Raw genomic sequence first — 21007 nt, forward strand, 5'->3', positions numbered from 1 at the left:
TTATCCTCAAGACCAGTGTAAGAGTCTCTAATATTGCTTGAGGCCAGGTTTTTCATCCTGTTTTATAATATTCCCTGACATTCCCCACATTCCTGGCAAGGAGACTTCTGTATTTTTTTGAAATGTTCCTTCATCTCTTTGGAAAACTGTGACATCCTTTAAGACTTCTTCAAAATGCTTTTGTCCTGCTGTCCTGGCACCTCCTGTTAGCTCCATAAAGAATGGGAAGCCTTGAGTTTCAACTCCAGCCCCAACATCATCTCCTTCCAGTTGGGAGATGAAGAAAGAGATGTAGACCATGTGCTCCTGTTTGACTGAGTGACCCCCCTAAACCTGATGTCCCTGCCGTGTTTCCACCCCTCTCTGAAGGTTTCACTGCCCCCATGTTTTTGGAATGATATTGGGCCTGTCACCTGAGTTTCCCTCGTTGTCACAGCCTGTGAGGACAGCAAGGTCTGGGTCTGCAGGGTCTGACCTGCCAGGTGTGAGCTGAGGGTGGGTGGGATGTTACTCAGTGCTGTATCCCTGGATAGGAATGAGAGACCTATGATGATTCTCACCAGGAATCAGAAGCAAGGGGAGAGATGATGCTCAGCTCATTCTAGGAATGATTTGTGCCAAAGCTCTGGTTTGGGAAGTGCAGGCACACAGAATGTGTTTTTCACTACAGAGACTAATCCTGTGTCAGCCACAGCTTGTTGTTTGGACGGTGCTGACCCCTCTGCTTTGGGCTGAGAGGTGAGCAGACTCCTGCTGCATGGAGAAGAAACATTCCCAGGGCAGGTGGAGCACACTGGGCTCAGCACAAAGCGTAAATCTGTAGGGAAATGCGTGCTTTAATCTGGATATCTCACATTGCAAAGAACTCAAGAACTGCTATTCTTGTCCTTGAACCATCTTTTTGAGTTTTTTGTCCTCTTTGATATCTTGAGGGACTGGGAAATTTATGATGATGAAATTTATGATGATCCAGCCTTGGCTGTCACTTTTCTCATCCCTGGCACACAGAACCTGCTGAGAGGAGCCTCAGCTGTGGCTTACGGCTCTGGTTTGGTGATGTTGAGGGTGGCCAGTCTGATGATGAGAGGGAGTTTTGGGGTGTCCAGACAGGACAGACTCTCCACCAGCCCCTCTCCCAGCGCCTGCAGCCGGCACCGTGCGGGACGCTTTGCCCTTAACCCTTTATTTCTCGGCTTGGCACGGGAAGCTGCGGCTCACCTGGCGGCCCCGGGGTGCCGAGCTGTGCCGGACGGTGCCGTGCCGTGCCGGGCAGGACGGCGGGGCTGGGAGCGGGACCGGATGGAGCTCCCGGCGCTCCCACCCCCGCCGTGGCGCTCAGCCCTGCGGGGCCGGGATGTCCTGTCTGCCGGGGACACGGCACGGCTCGGCTCGGCTCGGCTCGGCTCGGCTCGGCACAGCAGCTCTGCCATGGAATCAGAGACCTTCCAGCCGCCGCTGGACAGCGCTGGGTGGCCGAGGAGGGCGTGAAGGAGGCTGGGGGGGGGGGGGGTCGGGTCATGCTGATATTTTTTTCTGCGTTCAATCCACGGGTTCCAATGAACAAAGCCGGGATTAAGAGCTCCTGCCATGGTGAGTCTGCTCGTGTCCCGGCTCTGTGTTTGGATTGGGAGGCTCCAGGCAGCGAACGCTCTCGGGGGAGGTGGGAAAGGCTCTAAAATGACCTTTTTTTCTTGTTAAATGTTTCTTGGAAGCAGCGTTTCCTGTGCAGCAGGGCGGTTTGCTCCGGCTTTTACACGGCGGGGGCGAGCGCAGGGTTCAGAGGTGTCGCTTGTGTTGTTGTTAAAATTGTTGGAGAGGTTTTTGTTTTTTTTTAATCTTTTCTCGAAAACCAGAATTTCCTTCACCTTTTTTGCCGTGCTCGGAGCGGAGCTGTGCAGGAGCCCTGTGCCCTGCTGGGAGCGGGGATGCGGCTGAGCGGGGCAGGGATGCGAGCGGCGGTGGCGGTGACAGAGCAGGGCTGGCATCTGTCACACCGTGAGCAGCTTCTCCCCACCGGCTCTGCTCCACACTGGGGCTGCAGCCCCGGCAATATTTGGGTTTATTTCTGCCAGAGCCAGCCAAGCCGGTGGGAGCGCTGCGTGCCGGCTCCTCCTGATCTCCGGTTGTTTCCTGAGCCAAAATCAGGAAATCAGGGAGGGTTCAGGTGTGAGCCTGAACCCCCCCCCAGCCCTGGCAGGCGTGGCCAGGGGTGCGATGATGCTGGTGCCAGCCATGCTCTGGGATGTGGCATCCCCTGCTGACACCAATTCACTGATTTAAAAGCAGTTTTCAGAAGAAGGAATGAGAAAAAACCAGGGTTTGGAGCTGTGGGTGGAGGTGGAAATACCCCAAGCGGTGCCTGTGGGTGTGAGGTGCAGCAGAAGGGAGTCCTGATGGGAGAGACCTGTGAGCTGGTGACAGTCCTTCCCCTGGGCACACAGACCTGTGTCCCCTGAGAAATGTCCCTTGGCTGCATTTGTGGAGTTTGGGTTATGCCTTGGTGTGCCTGGAGGGATCCCTGCATGGACAGGGGTTCAGAGCCTGCACCCCTGTGGACTGAGGGGGACCTTGTGCTCAGCTGCACATCCAGGACTCCTTGGGGTTAAACTCCTGAATTTTGCAGATCTTTCTGGGATTTCAGGAGTTTAGCAAGGAGCACATGCAGGCACCTGTACTTCCCCTGGGCAGCAGGGACCAGTTGATAAACCAAAGCTGAGTCTACTGGGGAAGGAGGAAGGATTTTATGCTGAGCTGGAAAATACTTGATTTGGGGTTATTTTTGTATTGCAAAAGAGGAGAAGAGAGCCCTAAAGTAACCATTTATGCCTCTGCTGGGAATTCAGTGCCTGTTCCTTCGTGCACGGGCTCGTGCCCATGCCAGGGCTGCGGCAGTGGCCACTGGCTGGGTGTGACAGCTGTGGTTTGGGCTCCCTGTCCCTGGGGACAGGTAGGGCTCCCACCAAAGCTGCTGCAGCCTGAGCATTCTTCAGCCATCAACGGGGTGGGTTTGTGATTCTGTACAACATGGAAAAAGCTGCAGCAGGACCACAAGGGAATTCTGCTCCATGGGTTCCTCTGGTAACACACGTGTTTATGCTAAATAAATGCATAAAAGTAGGAGGGCATTCCCTCGTGTATTAAGGAAATAACTGTTCTTCAGTGCCTGGATTTAGCAGCAGGAGCTGGAGGTTGTTCCTCGGCGTGGGAAGCAGGAGAGCAGCTGCAGCAGGTCACATCCATGGGAGATACCAATGCTCCAGTGGGTGATAGGAGCTGAGAGCTCCCTGCAGAGCCAGAGCTGCTGCTGGTTCTGTTTTTTTAGCAGAACTGTTGGTGTTTTCCTTTGGCTTGGCCTTCCTTGGCCTTTGGTGGTGTCTGGTGTTGGGTCTCGTGCAGTACTCTGGATGCTGACCTCAGTCCGTGCTGGGTTTAACGCTCTTCCAGATGGTGAAAACTGGAAAGCTTTTGCTGTTGTCCATGTAAAGAGAAGTGAGATGTGATGGCTCCTCATTGGGAGGTGCAGCCTGGCTGGTACCTGTGGTGGGTGATGGATGCCAAAGCTCTGACACTGCTGGCTGCCCTCGGAGCGACGGCGTCCGCTTGTCCAAACAAAGGGCGTGTGAGGTCCATGGGATGGCCAACAGGAAAACAATGCAATTTTAGAAAGGGTGGACTACAGGATGGGCAAGACAGATTGATTTTCTTCAGCATCCGAGTAGCTGTTCTCATCTGGCTCCTTGTGGATGTCTCATGACTGTTCTAGGCCAGGTTGGACGGGGCTTGGAGGAACCTGGGGTTGTAGCAGGTGTCCCTGCCCATGGCAGAGGGCCAGAATGAGATAATCTCCAAGGTTCCTTCCAACCCAAACTATTCTGCGATTCTCTTCTGGATTTTTCTTTCTGGCTTCAGCAAACACCAAAGAGAAGGAAGAAACTTCACCCCAAGCCTGGGTCCAACAGAGATGGCTGGTAGCTGTGCTGGTGCTGATAGACCTTCTGGACAGGGTGGGCTGGAGACAGAGATTCTCTCTGCTCTGAGCTTGCTTTGCCCTTTCAGAGATGGAACCCCAGGTTCCCTCCATGCTGGGCTTACTCTCACACATGGGGGCTGCTGCTGTGTGCTCCCAGCACAGTGGGGCAGTCCTGCCCTCTCTGTTGTTCCTCTGGGCTCAGAGCAGCTGCAGAAATGCAGGTGGGGGAGGCAAGGACGCATCAGGGTCCTCACCTTCCTGGCCCTTTGTTTCTGTTCCTCTCTTTTTCCATCCCTTGCTCCCCCCAGACATCTGCTCTGCAGCTGCAGCCGGAGCAGTGGGACGTGCAGCCCTGAGCTGCCGCAGAGCTCCTGCTCCCGAGTGCTCTGGAGCTGCTGGAGGGAGGTGTTCTGCAGGCTCAAGGGGCTGCAAGACTTTGAGGAGCTGCCTGGAGGAGCAGGAATCTGTAATGTGCTGTAGGACACTCCCGTAGCCATCACAGCAGTGCCAGGGGACACTGACTTGGTCTCTGACGCCCCAGCATGTCCGTCAGAGGGCATGTCCCACAGCACTCAGTCCTTCTGTGCATCCCATGTTCAGCCCTGCCCTGTGGGGTCTGTGAAGGTCTTTTGGTGTGACGAAGGGACTTGGGTTAGTGGTGGCCTTGGCAGTGCTGGACTCAATGATCTGAAAGCTTTCCCAGCTTAAACCATTCCATGACTCCATAATCCTACGTGTCATTTCTTGTGGCTGATATGTCTGCTTCAGTGCTTCCTTCTCATCTCTATTAAGAACAGCACTGGCTGCAAACCTGAATTTGGGTTGCTCTGGGTGTTTGAGGAAGCAGAGGTGTTCTCTGAGCAGGTTGGGCCCCTCTCCAGGTGCCTCTTTTTGTGTGGACGGGTGCTGCAGCCTCACCTCGGTTTCCTGGTGCCCGCGTTCCTGCGTGGTGCAGCACAAAGCTCTGCACACTGTGGGCGTGGAGGGCTGAGTAAACCAGACCTGAGGCTGCTGTTGGGTTCGTTTGAGGGGAGGAAATGAGAGCTACCACATTCAGCTGATAAGGGTGGTCACACACATCCCTGGAGCCCAGCGGAGGGATGAGTGGGCAGAGATAAGGTGGGGGAGAGCTCTGGAGGGCTCTGATGGTGCTGCTGGGGGTTCTCTGTGCCCAGCCTGCAGGGATTATGATCCAGATCTGATCCAGACACCCAACAGCCACAGTCTCCCTGCCCTGTGGTGGCCGGAGGGGTTCCTGTGGGGGTTGTACCAGCCAGTACTCGCAGACACCATCCAGCAATTCCCATACAACCTCTAGGACCACTTTTACCCCTGGATGTCCCTTATGTTCCCAGCAGCTGTCTGGGGGTGGCAGAGGGCTCTGCTGCCATCCCCCCTGCCAGGTGCCATCCCCAGGCAGCAGTGCCCTTGGGGCTGACATTTCAGGGCTGGAGGTGCAGGAGGCATTTGAGCAATTCCCGATTGATGACATAGCAAGGAGCAGTTCCCAAAGCTTGTGGGACCCATTTACTGTGTGAAGGTTAATTATGGAAACACACCATGTCTGGGAGGGCATCCAAGAGCATTCCTCATCCCTGCCCATGTGCCCTGTCCATGTCTGTGCTGGCAGCTCCAACATCTCTGCCCTCTGCTGAGTGGAGCTGGAAGCAGGGGGTGCCCGTGGCTGTGTGGAGCTGTGTGTGCCCCCTGCCCCAAGAGCCCAGCTGGGTGGGCAGCGAGTTCAGATGTGCCCGTGCTGGGAGGGCACTGTGGAGGCTTCCTCCAAACCCCTCTGGGAGGGTCTGGGATTTTCCCTTGGCTGCTGTGGCAGAGTTGCCCTGCTCAGGAAGGCAGCTCTGATTCCTCCAGGCAGAGTCAGTCCCTCTGACCCTGGTGGGATTCACCTTTCCCAGGGGACACCTGCTCCAGCTCCTCGCGTTCTCAAGCAGTGAAGGCACATCCCCCTGGTTCAGGAGAGGAGTTGGGACTTTCTGTCATTCCTGTAAAAAGCGGGCAAGAAACTTCTGCTTATAGCACGGAAAGAAAGTCCCTGTTGTAGGCAGTTTTACTTTCAGGCGGGATGGAAAGAAATCACACCAACACGAAAGGAAAAAGAGCAATTTTCTCCCCTTGGTGCTGGGGCTGAAGCTTCCCCCGCAGTGCCAGGCAGCTGCTTCCAGCTTTCCATGAGGTCACCAATTTTGTGGTGGGGTTTTCTCCTCACACGCTAATTGGCTGTGTGGGACGTTTCATGGGGATTTGGAACCTTGCTGTGGGAAGCTGAGAGCCTGGCCTGGGACTTCTTGTCAGTTTTGATTGTTAAAGTGAAAGTGCAGAGCTGGGGTTCTGGGAAGTGGCTTTCCTGCCTGTAATTCTGCTGGCCTCCAGTGTTTCAGGTTGCTTGTTTTAGAGCTTTTATGGAATGTCCTGGGCTTTTCCCTTTTTTCCCTGGTTCACGCCTGTTCCAGAGTGGGTGGATGGAGCACCAAAAGCACTTGAGAGAGAAATATCAGGCTGCAGACACCCACAGCCAGGAGCCGTTCCTGCTGGAGTCACCAGTGGTTACCCCAGGGAAATGCCACAGTGGAATCACTGCATGAAGGAGATTGGGGAACTTTGTCCTTTTTTCTCCACTTCAGTGTTGGTTTTCATCCTTTTCTTCCGGAACCATGGGAACATCTTCTCTTGCTTCATTTTTGATTTCCACTCCTTCCTGGGGGTGCTGGGGGGGCTGGACCCACTCAGGGTGTTTCTGATGGTCCATGGTGGCACTTGTGTTACAGTCTCTGCCCCTTGCTGGGTGCATGAGAGAGCTGCTGTGGAAACCTTCTCCTTGGGAACCTCCATCCAGCCTCAGCAGCTGCTGGACAAGGGGAGAGGCTTTGCTGGGGCAGGATTCACTGGTGGCTCACAGGATTGTGCACCACTGGGAGCTTTTTCCACTGAAGGTGTTGGTGCTGGTTTCCCTTGTGGGATTGTCCATGCATTTCCTGAGGGCTCATCTCCCATGGAGAGCTTCCTCTGGAGCATGAACCATAATGGGGCTGCTGGTCTGCCCTCCCTGCCTGCAGCCAGGAAGCTGGTGGGATTTATCCCCTTGTTTCTCAGGGGTGCATGGAATCTGCCTGTACCCTCTGCCCGCTCCTCCTGCTATACAGCTGGAGTGGGATGATTTCTGCACCATTTAAGCCACAGAGCTCAAAGGTATTGAGTTTCTATGAGCAGGAAATTATTTCCTGACCAGTGGAGGCAAGGAGACCCTCTGTGCCCTGCTGAGGGTGGGTGTAGTGCTTGATGAGCCTGCATTAGACATCAGGGAATCCTGGCATCTGGGGATGTTGGGGACCCATTTCTGTCACTGCTGCCGGGGCTCAGGCTGAGCTGGGTGGAGGGTGGAGAGTGGAGGGTCTCGGGTCTCTGGGCAGCAATCCCTGGGCTCAGACTGCATTCCCAGTGCAGGCTGCAGCCAGGGATGCGTGCTGGGCTCAGCTCCCATCACCCTGCCCGACCGTGAGGCTGCTGAGAGGTGGCAGGGAGGGCTGGGAACCGGGCTGGGATGGGTGACCCTGTGCCCAGCATTCCACAGCAGGAGTGTTTGCCTGCCCGGCCTTTCCTGCACTTCCCTGGGAAAGCACGTCCATGGGAAGGGCGGGAAGGGGAGGAAGCTGGCTGCTGGCTCCCTCTGGGACAGGACACTTGGAAACCTTTTCTGTGACAGCACTTCTGTCACAGAAACCCTGTCACAGAAACATCAGGAGGGCTCAGCCTGGGCTGGTCAAACATCCCCCTGCTCTAGGGGAATTCTCCCTGTTGGAGGGGCTCTGGGGGGAGGCAGGACTTGCCAGAGCAGGCAGAGCCTGGGAGCTGGCTGCTGCACAGGAGAGGAGAGGAGGGGTGGAGGTTTGGGGCCCTGGCCCCCCGCCAGCCCTGCGTGGGGAGGGTGGAGGAGGGAAGGAAATGTCGTGCTCTGACTCCGCATTTCCACCACGGTGACGGGAGGCTGAGCCCAGTCCTGCCCAGAGAGAGCATCCCGCTGCAGCCCTGGGCTCTGGCTGGGGTGGCCGTGGTCACGCTGGGTGTCCCCAGGCTCTGGTGTGGCCCCAGCCATGCTCTGGTACCAGCTGAGCCCCGCTGTGGGCAGGGGTAAGCTCAGCCAGGGCCCTGCTCCTGCTGCCCTGCACCAGAGCCATCCCTGGGGCAGCACCCATGGCACAGGTGGGGCATTGCTGCTTTTGCTCGTGGCTTGGGGCACACGGAGCTGCAGTCGCTGGCTGGGATTGGCCCCATGGAATTCCCATTGGGAGCAGGGTTGGGCAGGAGTGGGACCTGGCAGGTGCCTTGGCAGGGACTGTGGGAAGTCCTGTCCACTGCAGGAGTGTGGGAGGGATCTGCTTCCAGAGCTGGCATGGCCAGGGAGCATTCCCAGGGACCACCAGGCTTGGTGTCCTCCTGATGGAGAGATGCAGCCATGGAAGGATCTCCCTGTGGGGTGTTGGGTTCTTTGGGAGGGATGTGGTGCTCCACATGGACCTGCTGACCCAGGACAGCTCCAGGGTTGAGTTCTCCACCGGGATTGCTGGGTCAGAGCCCTGCTGGGGGCAGGAGGGCTCAGCCCTGGGTTTTGGCAGGACTCATGGCACGGTTAATGACAGCTGTGTGGTTTGGACCCGGATCCAGATGTTCATTCCAAAACTTCTTCCCAAAACTTGCCAAGTATTTGGGTCCAGGGCTTTGGCTTGGTCCTGTCCTGAACTGAGCTGCTTATTTGGAGCTTTTTTTTTTTTTTTTTGCTTCTGTAAGTTTGGAATTGGGAATGCAAAGTGTAGCCAGAGCTCTGGGCTGAGGCAGTGGGCGGATGGGGATGGAATCAGGGTATTCCAGTGCTGGGTGGGTCTGGCTCAGCCCACTCTGTGCCTCCAGCAGGGACAGATCAGACCCTGAGGCTGCCAAGGCATTTTCTACCCCTGAGGTCAGATGTTGTCACCCTCAGCAGCAGAAATGTCATCGGGCCAATGGGTGCTGACTCTTGGCAATGCCTTGCTGTGGCTGTGGGAGCTCTGGGCTGTTTTCCCTCTGTTTCTCTAAACTGGAGGAATTTCCCAGGAAATGCTGCTGGCTGCTGAATGGGCTCATCTGGGCGAGGGCTGATCCCTGTGTGAGGGGTGGGAACCAGCTGGGCGAGGGGCGAAGAACCCCACCAGGGATCTGGTGCTGACTGGGACAAACACCAGCTTGAAAGGAGAGGTGGGGAAGGCTGGGTGGTGGGAAGGAGGTGGGGAGGAAGGGTTTCTTTGGCAGCTTTGCTCAGGGATGTTTGCAGAAGTGATCAGCACTGAGCTTTGACGAGCTCTGACCTGATGATTACAAAGAAAGATCTTCCTCCTCTGCCTGGCCAAGAACTGTGTTTGGTTTGGAGGGTTCAGAAACAAAACGTTTCATCAGAAGGTTAAAACTGCATCTTGTGGCCCTGTCATTCAGGTGGCATCACTGCCACCTCCTGCTCTTTGCCCAGTGCTGGCAGAGAGCTGCAGCTGAGCTGTGTGTGCCCAGGAGCCCTGGCTCTGCAGCCACAATCTCCTCTGCTCTGTGCACATGGAGCATGGGCTCGGGGTCAGGGCTCTGGGGTGCGGGCTGTGTTCTCAGGGCGTTGCTGCTGCTGGCAGGGTGCTCAGGCTGGTTCTTTGCTCTCTTACAGAAGCTGAAGCCAAGGAAGCGTGTGACTGGCTGCGGGCAGCGGGGTTCCCCCAGTATGCCCAGCTGTACGAAGGTGAGAGCTGCCCCCTGCCCCGACCCTGCTCTGTGCCTGCCCAGGGCCTCCATCCCAGCCAGATTCCAAGGGGGGCTGCAGGGACAGCGCCCACAGCTGCAGGGAGAGGAGGGGACAGAGGGGATTGCTCGCTGATTATATGAGTGTTTGTTACACTTTGAGCCCTCGGCCACGGCCTGGAGAACCAGCCAGTTAACTTCCCTGCATTCCTGAACTTTTCCCCTTCAGGCAGGGCTCTGAGGAATCCTGGGGCGGCTGCTTTGGCCAAGGGCAGCCGGGCTTTGGAGGGCCATCAGCTGTGAAGTGGTTCAGGGAGTGTTTGCCGTGGGTGGGAGCATAGGAACAGCCAGTGTAGGTAACGTGGAGAGCGAGCATGTTATTCCTCCTTGTGTCCCTCCCCACTCCCACAACCCCTGCCCGGCTCCAGCCTGTCCTTCTGAGCACCCAGCCCGGAGCAGACCATGTTCCCACTCGCAGCCCCAGGGCGGTGGCAGGGTGGCTGTGGTGGTGCTCACTCAGCTCAGCTGTGTGCTCGGAAGCCCCGGGGGGATGCTGGTCCCGGCGGTGCGAGCAGCGGCTGCAGCCGGCCCTGTCCGGCCGGACAATAGCGGGAAGCGGGGCTGGGGCGGCCGCAGCCGGGGCCATTGTTCGGCCGGGCACTGCCCCCGCCCCCTGCAGCCATCCCCGGGGGTGGCTCCGTGAGCAGCCTCTCTGCTGCCAGGGCCTATTTTGGCCGCACGTGTTCCTGCCGGGATGCCCAGCCCCAGGTGCTGGCCCCAGACAGTGCTCACAGCTGGGCAGCGAGGGGCGGTGCTGGTGCTGCAGTCTGTGGATCAACCAACCCTTCTCCAACCTCTGGCCACAGAACTTCCCACATCCTCCAAGTGTTTCCCTTCCCGTGGGGATCACGTTCCGTGGCTTCATGGACAGATGGATTGAGACCCTTGGGGCTGAAGGTCCAGGTCCCACATGCACGATCCCAGCAGAGCTGTCTGTGCTCAGGGATGAGCAGGGAACTGAATGGAGGCCCTTGGACACCTTATCACCCTCACCTAACACACCTGGGAAGAGCCATACCCAGGGACCCTGGGCATGCCCCACCTCCAGGTCATCTCCAGCCACTTCAGCCTGTCCTCCTCTTCCCATGCCTGCTGCTGCCCTTTGTCCTGATGGAGCAGCTGGCTTGGGATCTGCCACTGATGTCACTTCTTTCCCCAGAGTCATTATTCCCTCTTGACATCAGTGCTGTGAAGAAGGACCACAGCTTCCTGGACCAGGATTCCCTCAAATCCCTGTGCAGGTAACACTCCCTTGTCCCCCCTCTCATGGAATCAGCAGGAGGATGTGGCACAGACAAGGACAGTGGCCCAGGCTGATGGTGTGGTGGGGTCAGGGGGCTCCTGATGTGGTGGTGGCTTAGGAGGATGCCTGCCTTGACCTTGGCTGGATCCAGAGCCTGTTCCAGCACTGTCCCTCCCTCTGCAGTTAGAAATCAGTTGTTCAGATCAGGGGATATTGCTGGTGCTGGGTGGTTCCAGGGAAACAGGAGGTTTTTATGCTCCGTGTGATGCTGGTGTCCCAGTTCCAGGCAATGCAGCCCAGCCCAGTTTCCACCTGGAGCTGCTGCAGCTGCAGGTTTGGGAGCTGCACAGGGCTGGAGTGCAGGGAGCAGTGTGGGGGCACTCAGAGCAAGCCAGAGCTGGCACCCACAGCAGGGCACTGACCCATGGTCAGTCTGGATGGGCCGTGTGTCACTCGGTGCTGTGACTCAGCCCTGCCTTGGCTCTCCAGACATGTCATCACAGCCATGTCCCTGTGCTGGCTCCATGCTGTCCCTCCCACCCAGAGCAGAGAAAAGGCAGGAACAGGGTCTGTTTCCTATTTGTTTCCCAGCAGAGAGGCTGCATGCTGGGCAGGAGGGGATCCCCGTGCCATTGCCTGGGTGCAGTGAGGCAGGAGGTGATGGGAGGTCTCTGCCTGTCCCTCCCTCTCTGAGCTTTCAGGTCCTTTAGTCATTCCCTGTCTGGGGCACAGGAGCTTCTGAGGTGATTTTGCTTTAGTAGCCTGGAGCAGACCACCGCTGCCCACTTGCCACAGCAGCTGGCATGGGCATTGTCTGGCTGGGCTACCACCTGCTGGCATTGTCCCCTTGTTAGTCAGGTGTCCCTCTGACTGTGGACTCAGAGGAGCAGGTGACAGGCACAGCCAAGGCTCTAAGGCAGGAAAATCAAAAGAAGCCAAAGCCATCCCTGTGATTGCAGCAGGGCTGGGACAGGGGCTGGGGCCAGGGTAAAGGCACTCTGTTTCTTGCAGGAGGCTGATGACCCTGAACACCTGTGCCTCCATGAAGCTGGATGTTCACTTTCAGCGTAAACAGGTAAGTCCTGGATGCTCGAGGCAGGTGAGGGGCTGAGGGGTGCAGGGAATCATGTGCTCAATGTGGGGCAGTGTCCTCGTGAGCTCTGGGACTGCCCTGGGCACAGAGTGGCTTCTGGAGGCCAAAGGGGTCCCGAGCTGGCTTAGGGGGTGACCACACTGCTCTTCTTCCCACCTGGGGCCATGCTGGTGGCCGTGCCCCTCTGAGGTGGGGGGATGTGCTGACCCTCAATGGCTCCAACCGATTGATCATCCCCTGTTCTCAACCACCCACAGAATGAAGACTCTGAGGAGGAAGTCGACTTTGCCATCAGCACCCGGTGGTCCTACCAGAGGGACAGCAAAAGGTGGTCACGGGTGGGGTCCGCCGATGCCGTGTCCCAGGGCTCGGGGGCCCTGAGCTGCACCATGCACCCGGTGTCCAGCCGCGAGAGCGTCCTCACAGACCTCAGCACCAACCCCGAGGCCACGTCCCTGCACAGCGCGGGCAGCGTGGGCAGCGTGGGTGGCACGGGTGGCACACTGGACACTGCAGCCGTGCCATCCCAGCCCCTGTCCCCGCTCCGTGCTGCTGCCACCGCCTCCAGCTGCAGCCAGAGCGAGGGCTCTGCCCCGGAGCAGCCCTCGGGCCAGGGAGAGGCCTCCAAGGAGAAGCTGAAGAAGCGACGGTCTCGGAGCTTCCTGAAGCGGATCGAGTCCCTGCGGAGGAAGGACAAGGAGAAAGCCGGCCCAGACGGGAGGGTGGCCGCGCACAGCAGCGCCACTCTCCCGCCAGGATGGGGCTCTCTGACGGGTGATGGGGACCTTGCAGCCACCAGGACCAACTCCTCTAAAAGAGGGACACCTGCCCCTTTCCACAGCAAAAAACACTTCTTCTCGGTATCATACAGGACTAACCGCCTGCTCGGCCCCGGGGGCGCCAAGGGCAGCTCCGACCCCAAACGCGGTGGAGTTTATCTGGAGGATTACGACACAGACACAGCCCCTGCCGCCAGCGGTGCCTGGGCTGCTGCCGAGTGCCAGCGCCGGGCTCGCCATGGCGATTGCCTGGTCTACATCCCCTGTGACCACAAGCCCGGCACTTTCCCCAAATCCCTGTCCATCGAGAGCCTGTGTCCCCTGGCCGGCGGCTCCCTGGCGCACTGGGGCGCCGGGAGCGCGGCCGTGGGGCTGGGCGGGGGCGGCAGCAGCAGCAGCGTGGAGGGCTCGTCCTCCCCGAGGGGCTTCGCCCGCCGGCGCCGCGGCTCCTGCAGCTCCCTGGGCAGTCGCGTCAGCGTCTACGACAACGTGCCGGACTTCGGCAGCAGCGAGGATTTCTGCAAGGACGGGGAGGTCAGCTTCAAGAACCTCGACGACATCCTGCAGCAGATGGGGATGCTGCAGAAGAAGGTGGAGCTCTGGTGTAAAGCCGTCTCCCCTGGCCTGGATGGAGAGGAAGGGGGCGACGAAGAGGAGGATGAGGAGGAGTCGGACTCGGGAGGGGAACCCTCCAACCTGCATTTCGAAGAACAGTCCATGTCGGATGTTGGCACCTCTGCCAGTGACTTTGATAGCACTGGGAACTCCCTCAACGAGGCTGAAGAGATCGAGACGCGGGAGCGCCGGGATTCGGGGGTAGGAGCATCCCTCACCAGACCCTGCAGGTACCACAGAATCCTGAGGTGGTTTGGGTGGGAAGGGACCATAGAGACCATCTCGTTCCACCTCCTCTGCTACGGGCAGGGACCTTTCCACCAGACCGTATTGCTCCAAGCCCCGTCCAGCCTGCCCATGAACACTCCCAGGGTCGGGGCTGCTGCAGCAGGGAGGGTGCACAGCCCGTGGGTCTGGGGAGGGAGCTGCGGCCGATCCCGTCCTCGGGGCTGGATATCGCCTGTTCCGGAATGCAGGAGCGGGAGGGAGGGGAGCGCTGCCGGAGCCGCACGGAGCAGGCAGGGCAGCGCAGCGCGGGGCGCGGGTGCGCTCTGGTGGCCGCAGGACACCGCTGCCACCGCTGCCACCGCTGCCAGCACTTCAGCACTGCCGGCCCTGTGTGCCTGCACAGACCCGCGATTAAAAGGTTTTTCATTAATTAATAACGAGTGTAAACGCAGCCTCCGCTGTGCCAGTATTCCCCGGGGTTCTCGCCAGCAGAGCTATGGCTGGTGCCGAGCTCTCTGGCTTTTGTCGCCCAGTTTGGCTGTGCTGGAGGGTGATGTGGCAGTAACCATGAAGGAGTGGAGAGCAGTGGGGGTTTCTTCAGCTGGGAATGTCCCGTGTGTCCCCAGAAAGCTGCGTTGGCACAGCTTCCAGAACTCGCACCGGCCCAGCCTGAACTCGGCCTCGCTGGAGATCAACCGGCAGTCCTCAGCCCAGCTCAACCTGCTCCAGAAGTGCTCCCTGCTCCGGCTCACGGCCATCATGGAGAAGTACTCCGTACCCCACAAGCAGGCCTGGACGTGGTGAGCTGGGGAGAGGGGGACCAGGATGGGGCCCACGGGCTGCAACTCGTGCTGTGTCCCCAGCCTGGGGCAGCTTCTGGATGTGGAGGGGGAAAAGCTAAACCAAGGGCTGTCTGCTCTGGCAATTGTGAGCCAGAGCTGAGCCCCAGGCTCCTGGAATCGCCCTGGCTTCCAGGGGGGCTCCTGGCATCATCTTCCACTGTGGGGGCTGCAGGTGTTCATGGGGCATTAAAAATGCTGCAGCAACATAAGGGAGTGGGACAGTGTTTCTTTTCATAGCCAAGTATCAAAATTATTTTAGCCTAATAAAAGGTGCTGCTGTTCCTGCTGGGAAACTGCCTTGCTTGTATTGCAAACACTGCAGAAATGTATGTGTGTGTGTATATGTGTGTGCGCGCGTGTATATGTGTGTGCGTGTGTGTTTATGTATGTGTTTGTGTGTGTGTGTGTTTATGTGTGTGTGATCCCAGGATCCTGCTCCCTCTGTGAGGGGAGGTGCTGAGGGCACTGATCACTGCACTGATGTCTCTCTGTCCCACTCTGCAGGACTGTCCCCAAGTTCATGAAGCGCAGTAAAGTCCCTGACTACAGGGACAAGATGGTTTTTGGGGTGCCACCCATCGTCAACGTGCAGCGGACAGGGCAGCCCCTGCCCCAGAGCATCCAGCAGGCCATGCGCTACCTGCGCAGCCAGTGCCTGGACCAGGTGAGGCTGTGGCTGCTGGGATTTGGGGGAAAAAAGAGCTTTAGAGGTCCTTTGTTCACCTCTTGTGGTGTGTGCTGAAGCAGGAGGGTGGGATTGTCCATAGGAACCCAGCAGCATCCCCTTGGCCACACCCCACTCAGTGTCTGCGTGGGTTCAGGGATGATCCCTTTGGGAGGGAGTCTTTGCCTGTCCCAGTGGTGCCCACCCAGGCCGGTGCCCGCTGATCCCCGCTCTGTTCCGCCAGGTTGGCATTTTCCGCAAGTCCGGGGTGAAGTCCCGGATCCAGGCGCTCCGGCACATGAACGAGACCAGCCCTGAGCACGTGGACTACTCGGGGCAGTCCGCATACGACGTGGCCGACCTGCTGAAGCAATACTTCCGCGACCTGCCCGAGCCCATCTTCACCAGCAAGCTCACCGACACCTTCCTGCAGATCTACCAGTGTAAGGGCCGGCCTGGGGGCACCTCGGGGGCTTTGGGGAGGAGGGGTCCCTCTGTTTGGATGCAGGGGGTGGTGGTGGCCATGAGGATGCCCCACTGACGCCGTCTCATGCCCACAGTTGTGTCCAAGGAGCAGCGGCTGCAGGCGGTGCAGGCCGCCATCATCCTCATGCCGGACGAGAACAGGGAGGTGCTGCAGACCCTGCTCTACTTCCTGAGTGACATCGCCTCAGCTGAGGAGAACCAGATGACAGCTGGGAACCTGGCTGTGTGCCTGGCCCCCTCCATCTTCCACCTCAACGTGTCCAAGAAGGAAAGCACATCGCCCAGGTAAGGGCTGGCTGAGCTGCCCAGTGCTCCTTCCCTGCCTGCTGTGGGAGGGGGAATGGTGACACATGGGGGGGCTGTTGGCTTTGCTCTGTGACACAAATGAGGGGGTGCCCACCGGTGCCAGCACTACCTGATCCCCCACAGGGCCATACACAAGAGGGGCACCATGGGGAAGCCGGACCAGAAGGACCTCAATGAGAACATGGCTGCCACACAGGGGCTCTCCCACATGATCATCGACTGCAAGAAGCTCTTCCAGGTGGGTGACAATGGTGTCCCAGCCCTGCGCTGCCCGTGGGACGTGTGACCTTGCTGGCAGGTACTTTTCCTGAAGCACCTCAGTGGGACAGCAGCCACCAGCCATTCACCCTGGAGCCAAGCCCAGCTATGTCCTGGGGCAGGAGGTGGTGCAGGGTGTGTGTCCATCCTCCCCGCTCCCTGGGGAATGAGTTTTGGTTTTCTGTGTTTCCAGAACCATTCACAAAGTCCCCACAAGATTTCTCTGCCTCACTGAACATCCATGTGCTCTTGGCTTGCAGGTCTCCCATGACATCTTGCTGCAGCTGAGCAGCTCCTACATGGCTGCAGATGCTTATCCCCATCCCCTGGCTGACTTGGTGTGCCAGGGAGAGAGCAAGGATTTACACTCCTACTTTGAGCAGAGTGTCCAGAACCTGCTCAAAGAGTCATCAGAGAAATTTAAAGGATGGCTGAGCACGCCAGGGCCCCTGAACACAGAGCTGTCCTGCAAAAAGGTAAATTTTTGTGGAGGGGCTTGAGAACATGCAGGGAAATGTGTATGGCGTGACCTCTGCAGCAGCCAGAGCAGGTCCCAGCCCATCCCTCACTAGCCAGCAGACGGGACTGTGCTGCTCTATGGCAGTGGGAGCCATCAGTGCAGCTGCTCAGGGGTTGGCACTGGGGGTCCTGTGGGACAGTCTGTGTGACCCTCCCCTCGTCCCCTCAGGTTGGGGACGGGAACCCTCTGCGCCTGTGGAAGGTCTGCACGGATGTCGAGGCCCCTCCTGCCACGGTGCTGCACCGGGTGCTGCGGGAGCGTCACCTGTGGGACGAGGACCTGCTGCAGAGCAGGGTGGTGGAGGCTCTGGACAAGGACATGGAGGTGTACCACTACGTGACAGACAGCATGGCCCCGCACCCGCGCAGGGACTGCATGGTGCTCCGGTGAGGGGGGCTCGGTGGGGCACATCCTCTCTGTTCTATTGCACTAAGTAGTTTATTTAGTTGTTGTTTTGCACTGAGTGGTTCTTATATTGCACTGAATATTTGGTGTTATATCACATGGTTTGTTCTTCCCCCATCACATGGCTTTTCTCTCTCACCCACCCCAGTACTCCCCAGTGGCCTCTTCCTGGGTTACCCCTCCCCTTGCCACTCCTGACAGGTATCCCACTAATTGTGCTCCTCCTCCTCCTCCTCTGCCCCCCATTTTCACCGGGTAAAAAAGTCTCCCGCCATCAGGCCACGCCCTCTTTCTCACCTGGGGAGTCACCAGAGCCTGAGGTGTCTCCTAGCAAGTCAGCAAACAGAGGACATCCGTCCCCACGTGGAAAAGAGCGCTATCAATCTTTTCCTTTCACCTCTGTAAGACAGTGTGGGGTAGGGTCAATAGCTAGCCAGAGTGGCCCCAAACAGCCCATTGAGACACAGTCCTACACCCCTCTGCTCCAGCCCCATCTCCTCCTCCTTTCCTGGGCTCTGTGGGGTCTGATCCCACAGTGGGCACGCAGTGACCTCTGCTGTGTCGCAGGCGCTGGCGCACGGACCTGCCGCGGGGAGCCTGCCTGCTCAGCTCCCTCTCGGTGGAGCACGACAAGGTGCCGGTGGAGGGAGGCGTCAAGGCCATCGTGCTGACGTCCCAGTACCTCATCGAGCCCGGTGCCATGGGCCGCTCCCGGGTCACGCACATCTGCAGGGCTGACCTCAGGTAACGGGACCCTCAGGGTGGGTGTGGAGCAGCAGCAGCAGCAGGATGTGCTGCTCCATGGTACTGCCAGGGCCTCTCCTGCCCACTCACCCCCTCCTGCCTCTTCTCTTCTCTTCCCCAGGGGTCGGTCTCCCGAGTGGTATAACAAGGTCTTTGGCCACCTCTGTGCCATGGAGCTGGTGAGGATCCGAGACTCCTTCCCAGCCCTGAGTCCCGTCGGCCCCGAGACAAAGATCTGAGGCAGCAGGAAGATGCTCTGTCCTTTTAGACGTGGACTTGCCATTGGATCCAGACTGGGGCTCTCAGCAGGAAGCACGGTGTGGTGCAGTGCCCGTGGAGGGAGACAGAGGCACATATTTATAAACATCCTTTCACCCCAGGCTGGGCAGTCCCGTGCCACAGCCCAGGTGCTGCGGGGCAGGGTGGCCACAGAGGGGCAGCCGTGGTGTCCCACAGGAGAAGTGGGGGAGCAGAGGGAAAGAGTGGCCATGGGGGGACCCCGGAATGCAGCCTGTGGCAGGAGCTGGGGCCCCCACACAAGCCAGGAGCAGCAGCAGGGCTGAAGGAGCGTGGAGTGAGGCGGGAGGAGCGAGCAGGGAAAGCGGGGCCGTGTCCGCAGGTCGCAGTGCAGGGGTGGGAAGTGAGGGTGGGCAGTGAGGGGGGACTGTGTGTGTGGTGTCACCCGGTGGGGACAGCCAGGGAGTCACTGTGTGGTACTGGAGGAGGCTGCTGTTCTGGGAGGAGGGGGCTGCCTATAGATACGTAGTGCCAGCCCCTGTGGAGGGGCAGATGGAACCTGTTGCAGCGTTGGTGCTGAATGCATGGAAGAAGCAGCCCTGTACTCCTGTGCCTTGCTCTTCCTTGGCTAAAAGCCCTCTCTTTGCACTGGGTGTCACTGAGAGGAGGGGTGCATGGACCATGTTCCAAGCCAAGGCCATCCTCAACCAGTCAACCCGTTATTTGCATGGGGCAGGACACTCTGGAGCCCTGGAGCAGCTGTGCCTAGGTGGGAAGGGGCAATGCCTTGGTGGGGAGACACTCCCCAGAGCAGCTCCCCCTTTGTGCTGCCCTCAGTGTTGAGGGCTGTACCCAGAGAGGGAGGAGGGATGGCAGGAGGGGCAGTTGTTTGGGATTCACCCCTCTTTGGGCAGCTACACATGGCCCATGCCCACCTACTCCCTGCACAGACATCCATTCCCCTTTCCACCCCTTCCTTCCCTTCATGAAGGAACTGTTCACTGGAGCTGTCAGCACCCAGGACATGACCTGGTTTCTCCATTCAGGCAGGGACCCAAATTCCCAGACGTCGTTCCAACTGGAAGGCAACACGACCCATGAGCTGGGGACCCCCAGTGTCAGTTTGGCCATAGCTGTCTGTCTTTTGGTAAAAAGAAAAGCACAAGTCAGCCTCTAGTCTGTGTTTTTATATATATGTATTTTATATATATATAAAAATATAACTAACATGGGGGGGAGTGAATTTTCTCCTGGTATTTTTTTAAAGTGTTTCTTTTTTTTAATCTATAAATACTTGTACAGGTGGAATATTAATATATAACTCTGGTGTCAGAGCTCAGCATCAAGTGATGCTCACTTACAGCTGGTATTTTGTATTTAAGGGACTTCTGTTTTGTATCATACGAAAGTGCAGCAGCTGTTTGACTTGGATTGGGGCTGCTCTTCCCATTCATGCAGTTAATAAAGTACTAACAAGGTCTGCTGGCTGATGAGGAAACCTCCATGTTCAGGGCTTCTCCAGCACTGGAGCAGCCCAGTGCTGAGCAATGTGCGGCCTTGGGGCAGCCCCTGTGTGGGTGAAGAGACTCAAACCCAGCGTTTTCCACATCCAGCTGTGCTCCAGGGCCTTGCCAGGGTTTGGGGCTCTCCTGGCATTGCCACCTGCAGCAGGGAGAGCACCTTGAGGAGGAAGATGAGCATCCAGCATCAGTGATGCTGATGAAGAAGAGCCACATTGTGCTGTTGAATTCCCTGGAGCAAACACCTCTGGCTGCTGTTTTGGAAATAGTGATGGGAATGGGGTGGAGCATGCTGGAGTAGATGAAGATGATGGTGAGAAGGCTGCGAGATTAAAGCCTGGAGAGGAAGGAATCCTCTCTGAGCTTGGGATTGGCAGCAGGGCTGCTCTGGCTTTTAGCACTAATGGGCAGAGGTATTGGGGCAGCCCTGGCTCATCCCAGATCCACTATGGCCAGGGCTCCAGCACTGGGATGGAGAGGGCACCCTCCCCACCCTGGGATGGAGGCCGAGCTGGAATCTCTTCCTCCAGGGCCCCAGCAGGATGGCAGCACCACAGAGCCACCCAGGCACCCACTGCTGGAGGGGAGTGAGCTCTCAGGGACCCTCACTCCCACAGGGACCCTGTCCTGCCCCACATCGTCCCCATCCCCAAGTCCCCAGCAGATTGAACGAAGAGTTTCCCACCCCTGCACCATGCTGTGTTGGGTGTAAACACAAATAACACCCCAAAGCCTCTGCAAAGCTGGCTGGAGCCATCCCAGGGCTTTTGGGTTCACCCCAGCCATGCTCCCAAATCCAACTCCCCTCACCACCATCACCTGATCAGTCCAAAACTGTTTTCTTCCAGCCCCTGCTTTGCAGACACAAACATGTAAAATCAATTTCTTACTGAAATCCTCCAAGTTTCATTAACAGAGATTTATGTGTTCTCCCTGCACATTATTACAGATTAATCTTTTCAAACCTTATAAAAGCCAATCCCTACAACCTAACAAACCCCTGCATTGGGAAATGATTGTAGACCAGCAATGCCAGGCTCAGTTTGGCTTAATTAGAGATAAAAGGAGAGGAAATCATTCCTTATTAGCCAGTCAGGTAGAAGCTGTACTGTATTTAGAGTGCAAACAGCCCAATTACAGGGAGGAACATGCACGGTTGTCTTTCATTACAGGTACTTGAAAATGTGCATCTGGGGAAAATGAATAATGACTCTGAGAAGCTGCAGCCATCTCAGCTGGCTGTGTGGGCCATCCCCTGCACAGCAGTGATG

General features: G+C 57.8%; 1 protein-coding gene across 4 annotated transcripts in view; it reads left to right on the forward strand.

Moving 5' to 3' along the window:
• STARD8 (StAR related lipid transfer domain containing 8) overlaps positions 1-19657 on the forward strand; it is a 41437-nt gene extending 21780 nt beyond the window's left edge. For 2 of the 4 annotated variants that reach the window (XM_054289451.1, XM_054289453.1), the window contains 13 exons: positions 9666-9737; positions 10956-11037; positions 12051-12114; positions 12390-13756; positions 14381-14554; positions 15101-15260; positions 15505-15703; positions 15821-16031; positions 16176-16290; positions 16571-16786; positions 16999-17216; positions 17803-17979; positions 18101-19657. In XM_054289451.1, the coding sequence (XP_054145426.1) occupies positions 9666-9737; positions 10956-11037; positions 12051-12114; positions 12390-13756; positions 14381-14554; positions 15101-15260; positions 15505-15703; positions 15821-16031; positions 16176-16290; positions 16571-16786; positions 16999-17216; positions 17803-17979; positions 18101-18218 (3173 nt within the window). In that variant the 3' untranslated portion in view covers positions 18219-19657. Of the gene's footprint in view, positions 1-1518; positions 1591-8062; positions 8186-9665; positions 9738-10955; positions 11038-12050; positions 12115-12389; positions 13757-14380; positions 14555-15100; positions 15261-15504; positions 15704-15820; positions 16032-16175; positions 16291-16570; positions 16787-16998; positions 17217-17802; positions 17980-18100 lie in introns of those variants that run through there. The other 2 variants (XM_054289452.1, XM_054289449.1) reach the window with 2 other exon arrangements.
• Positions 19658-21007: the final 1350 nt, after the last annotated feature.

Source organism: Melozone crissalis, unplaced genomic scaffold, assembly GCF_028551555.1.
Source record: "Melozone crissalis strain CALT ecotype California unplaced genomic scaffold, PUWL_Pcris_2 ptg000068l_1, whole genome shotgun sequence".
Classification (NCBI taxonomy): domain Eukaryota; kingdom Metazoa; phylum Chordata; class Aves; order Passeriformes; family Passerellidae; genus Melozone; species Melozone crissalis.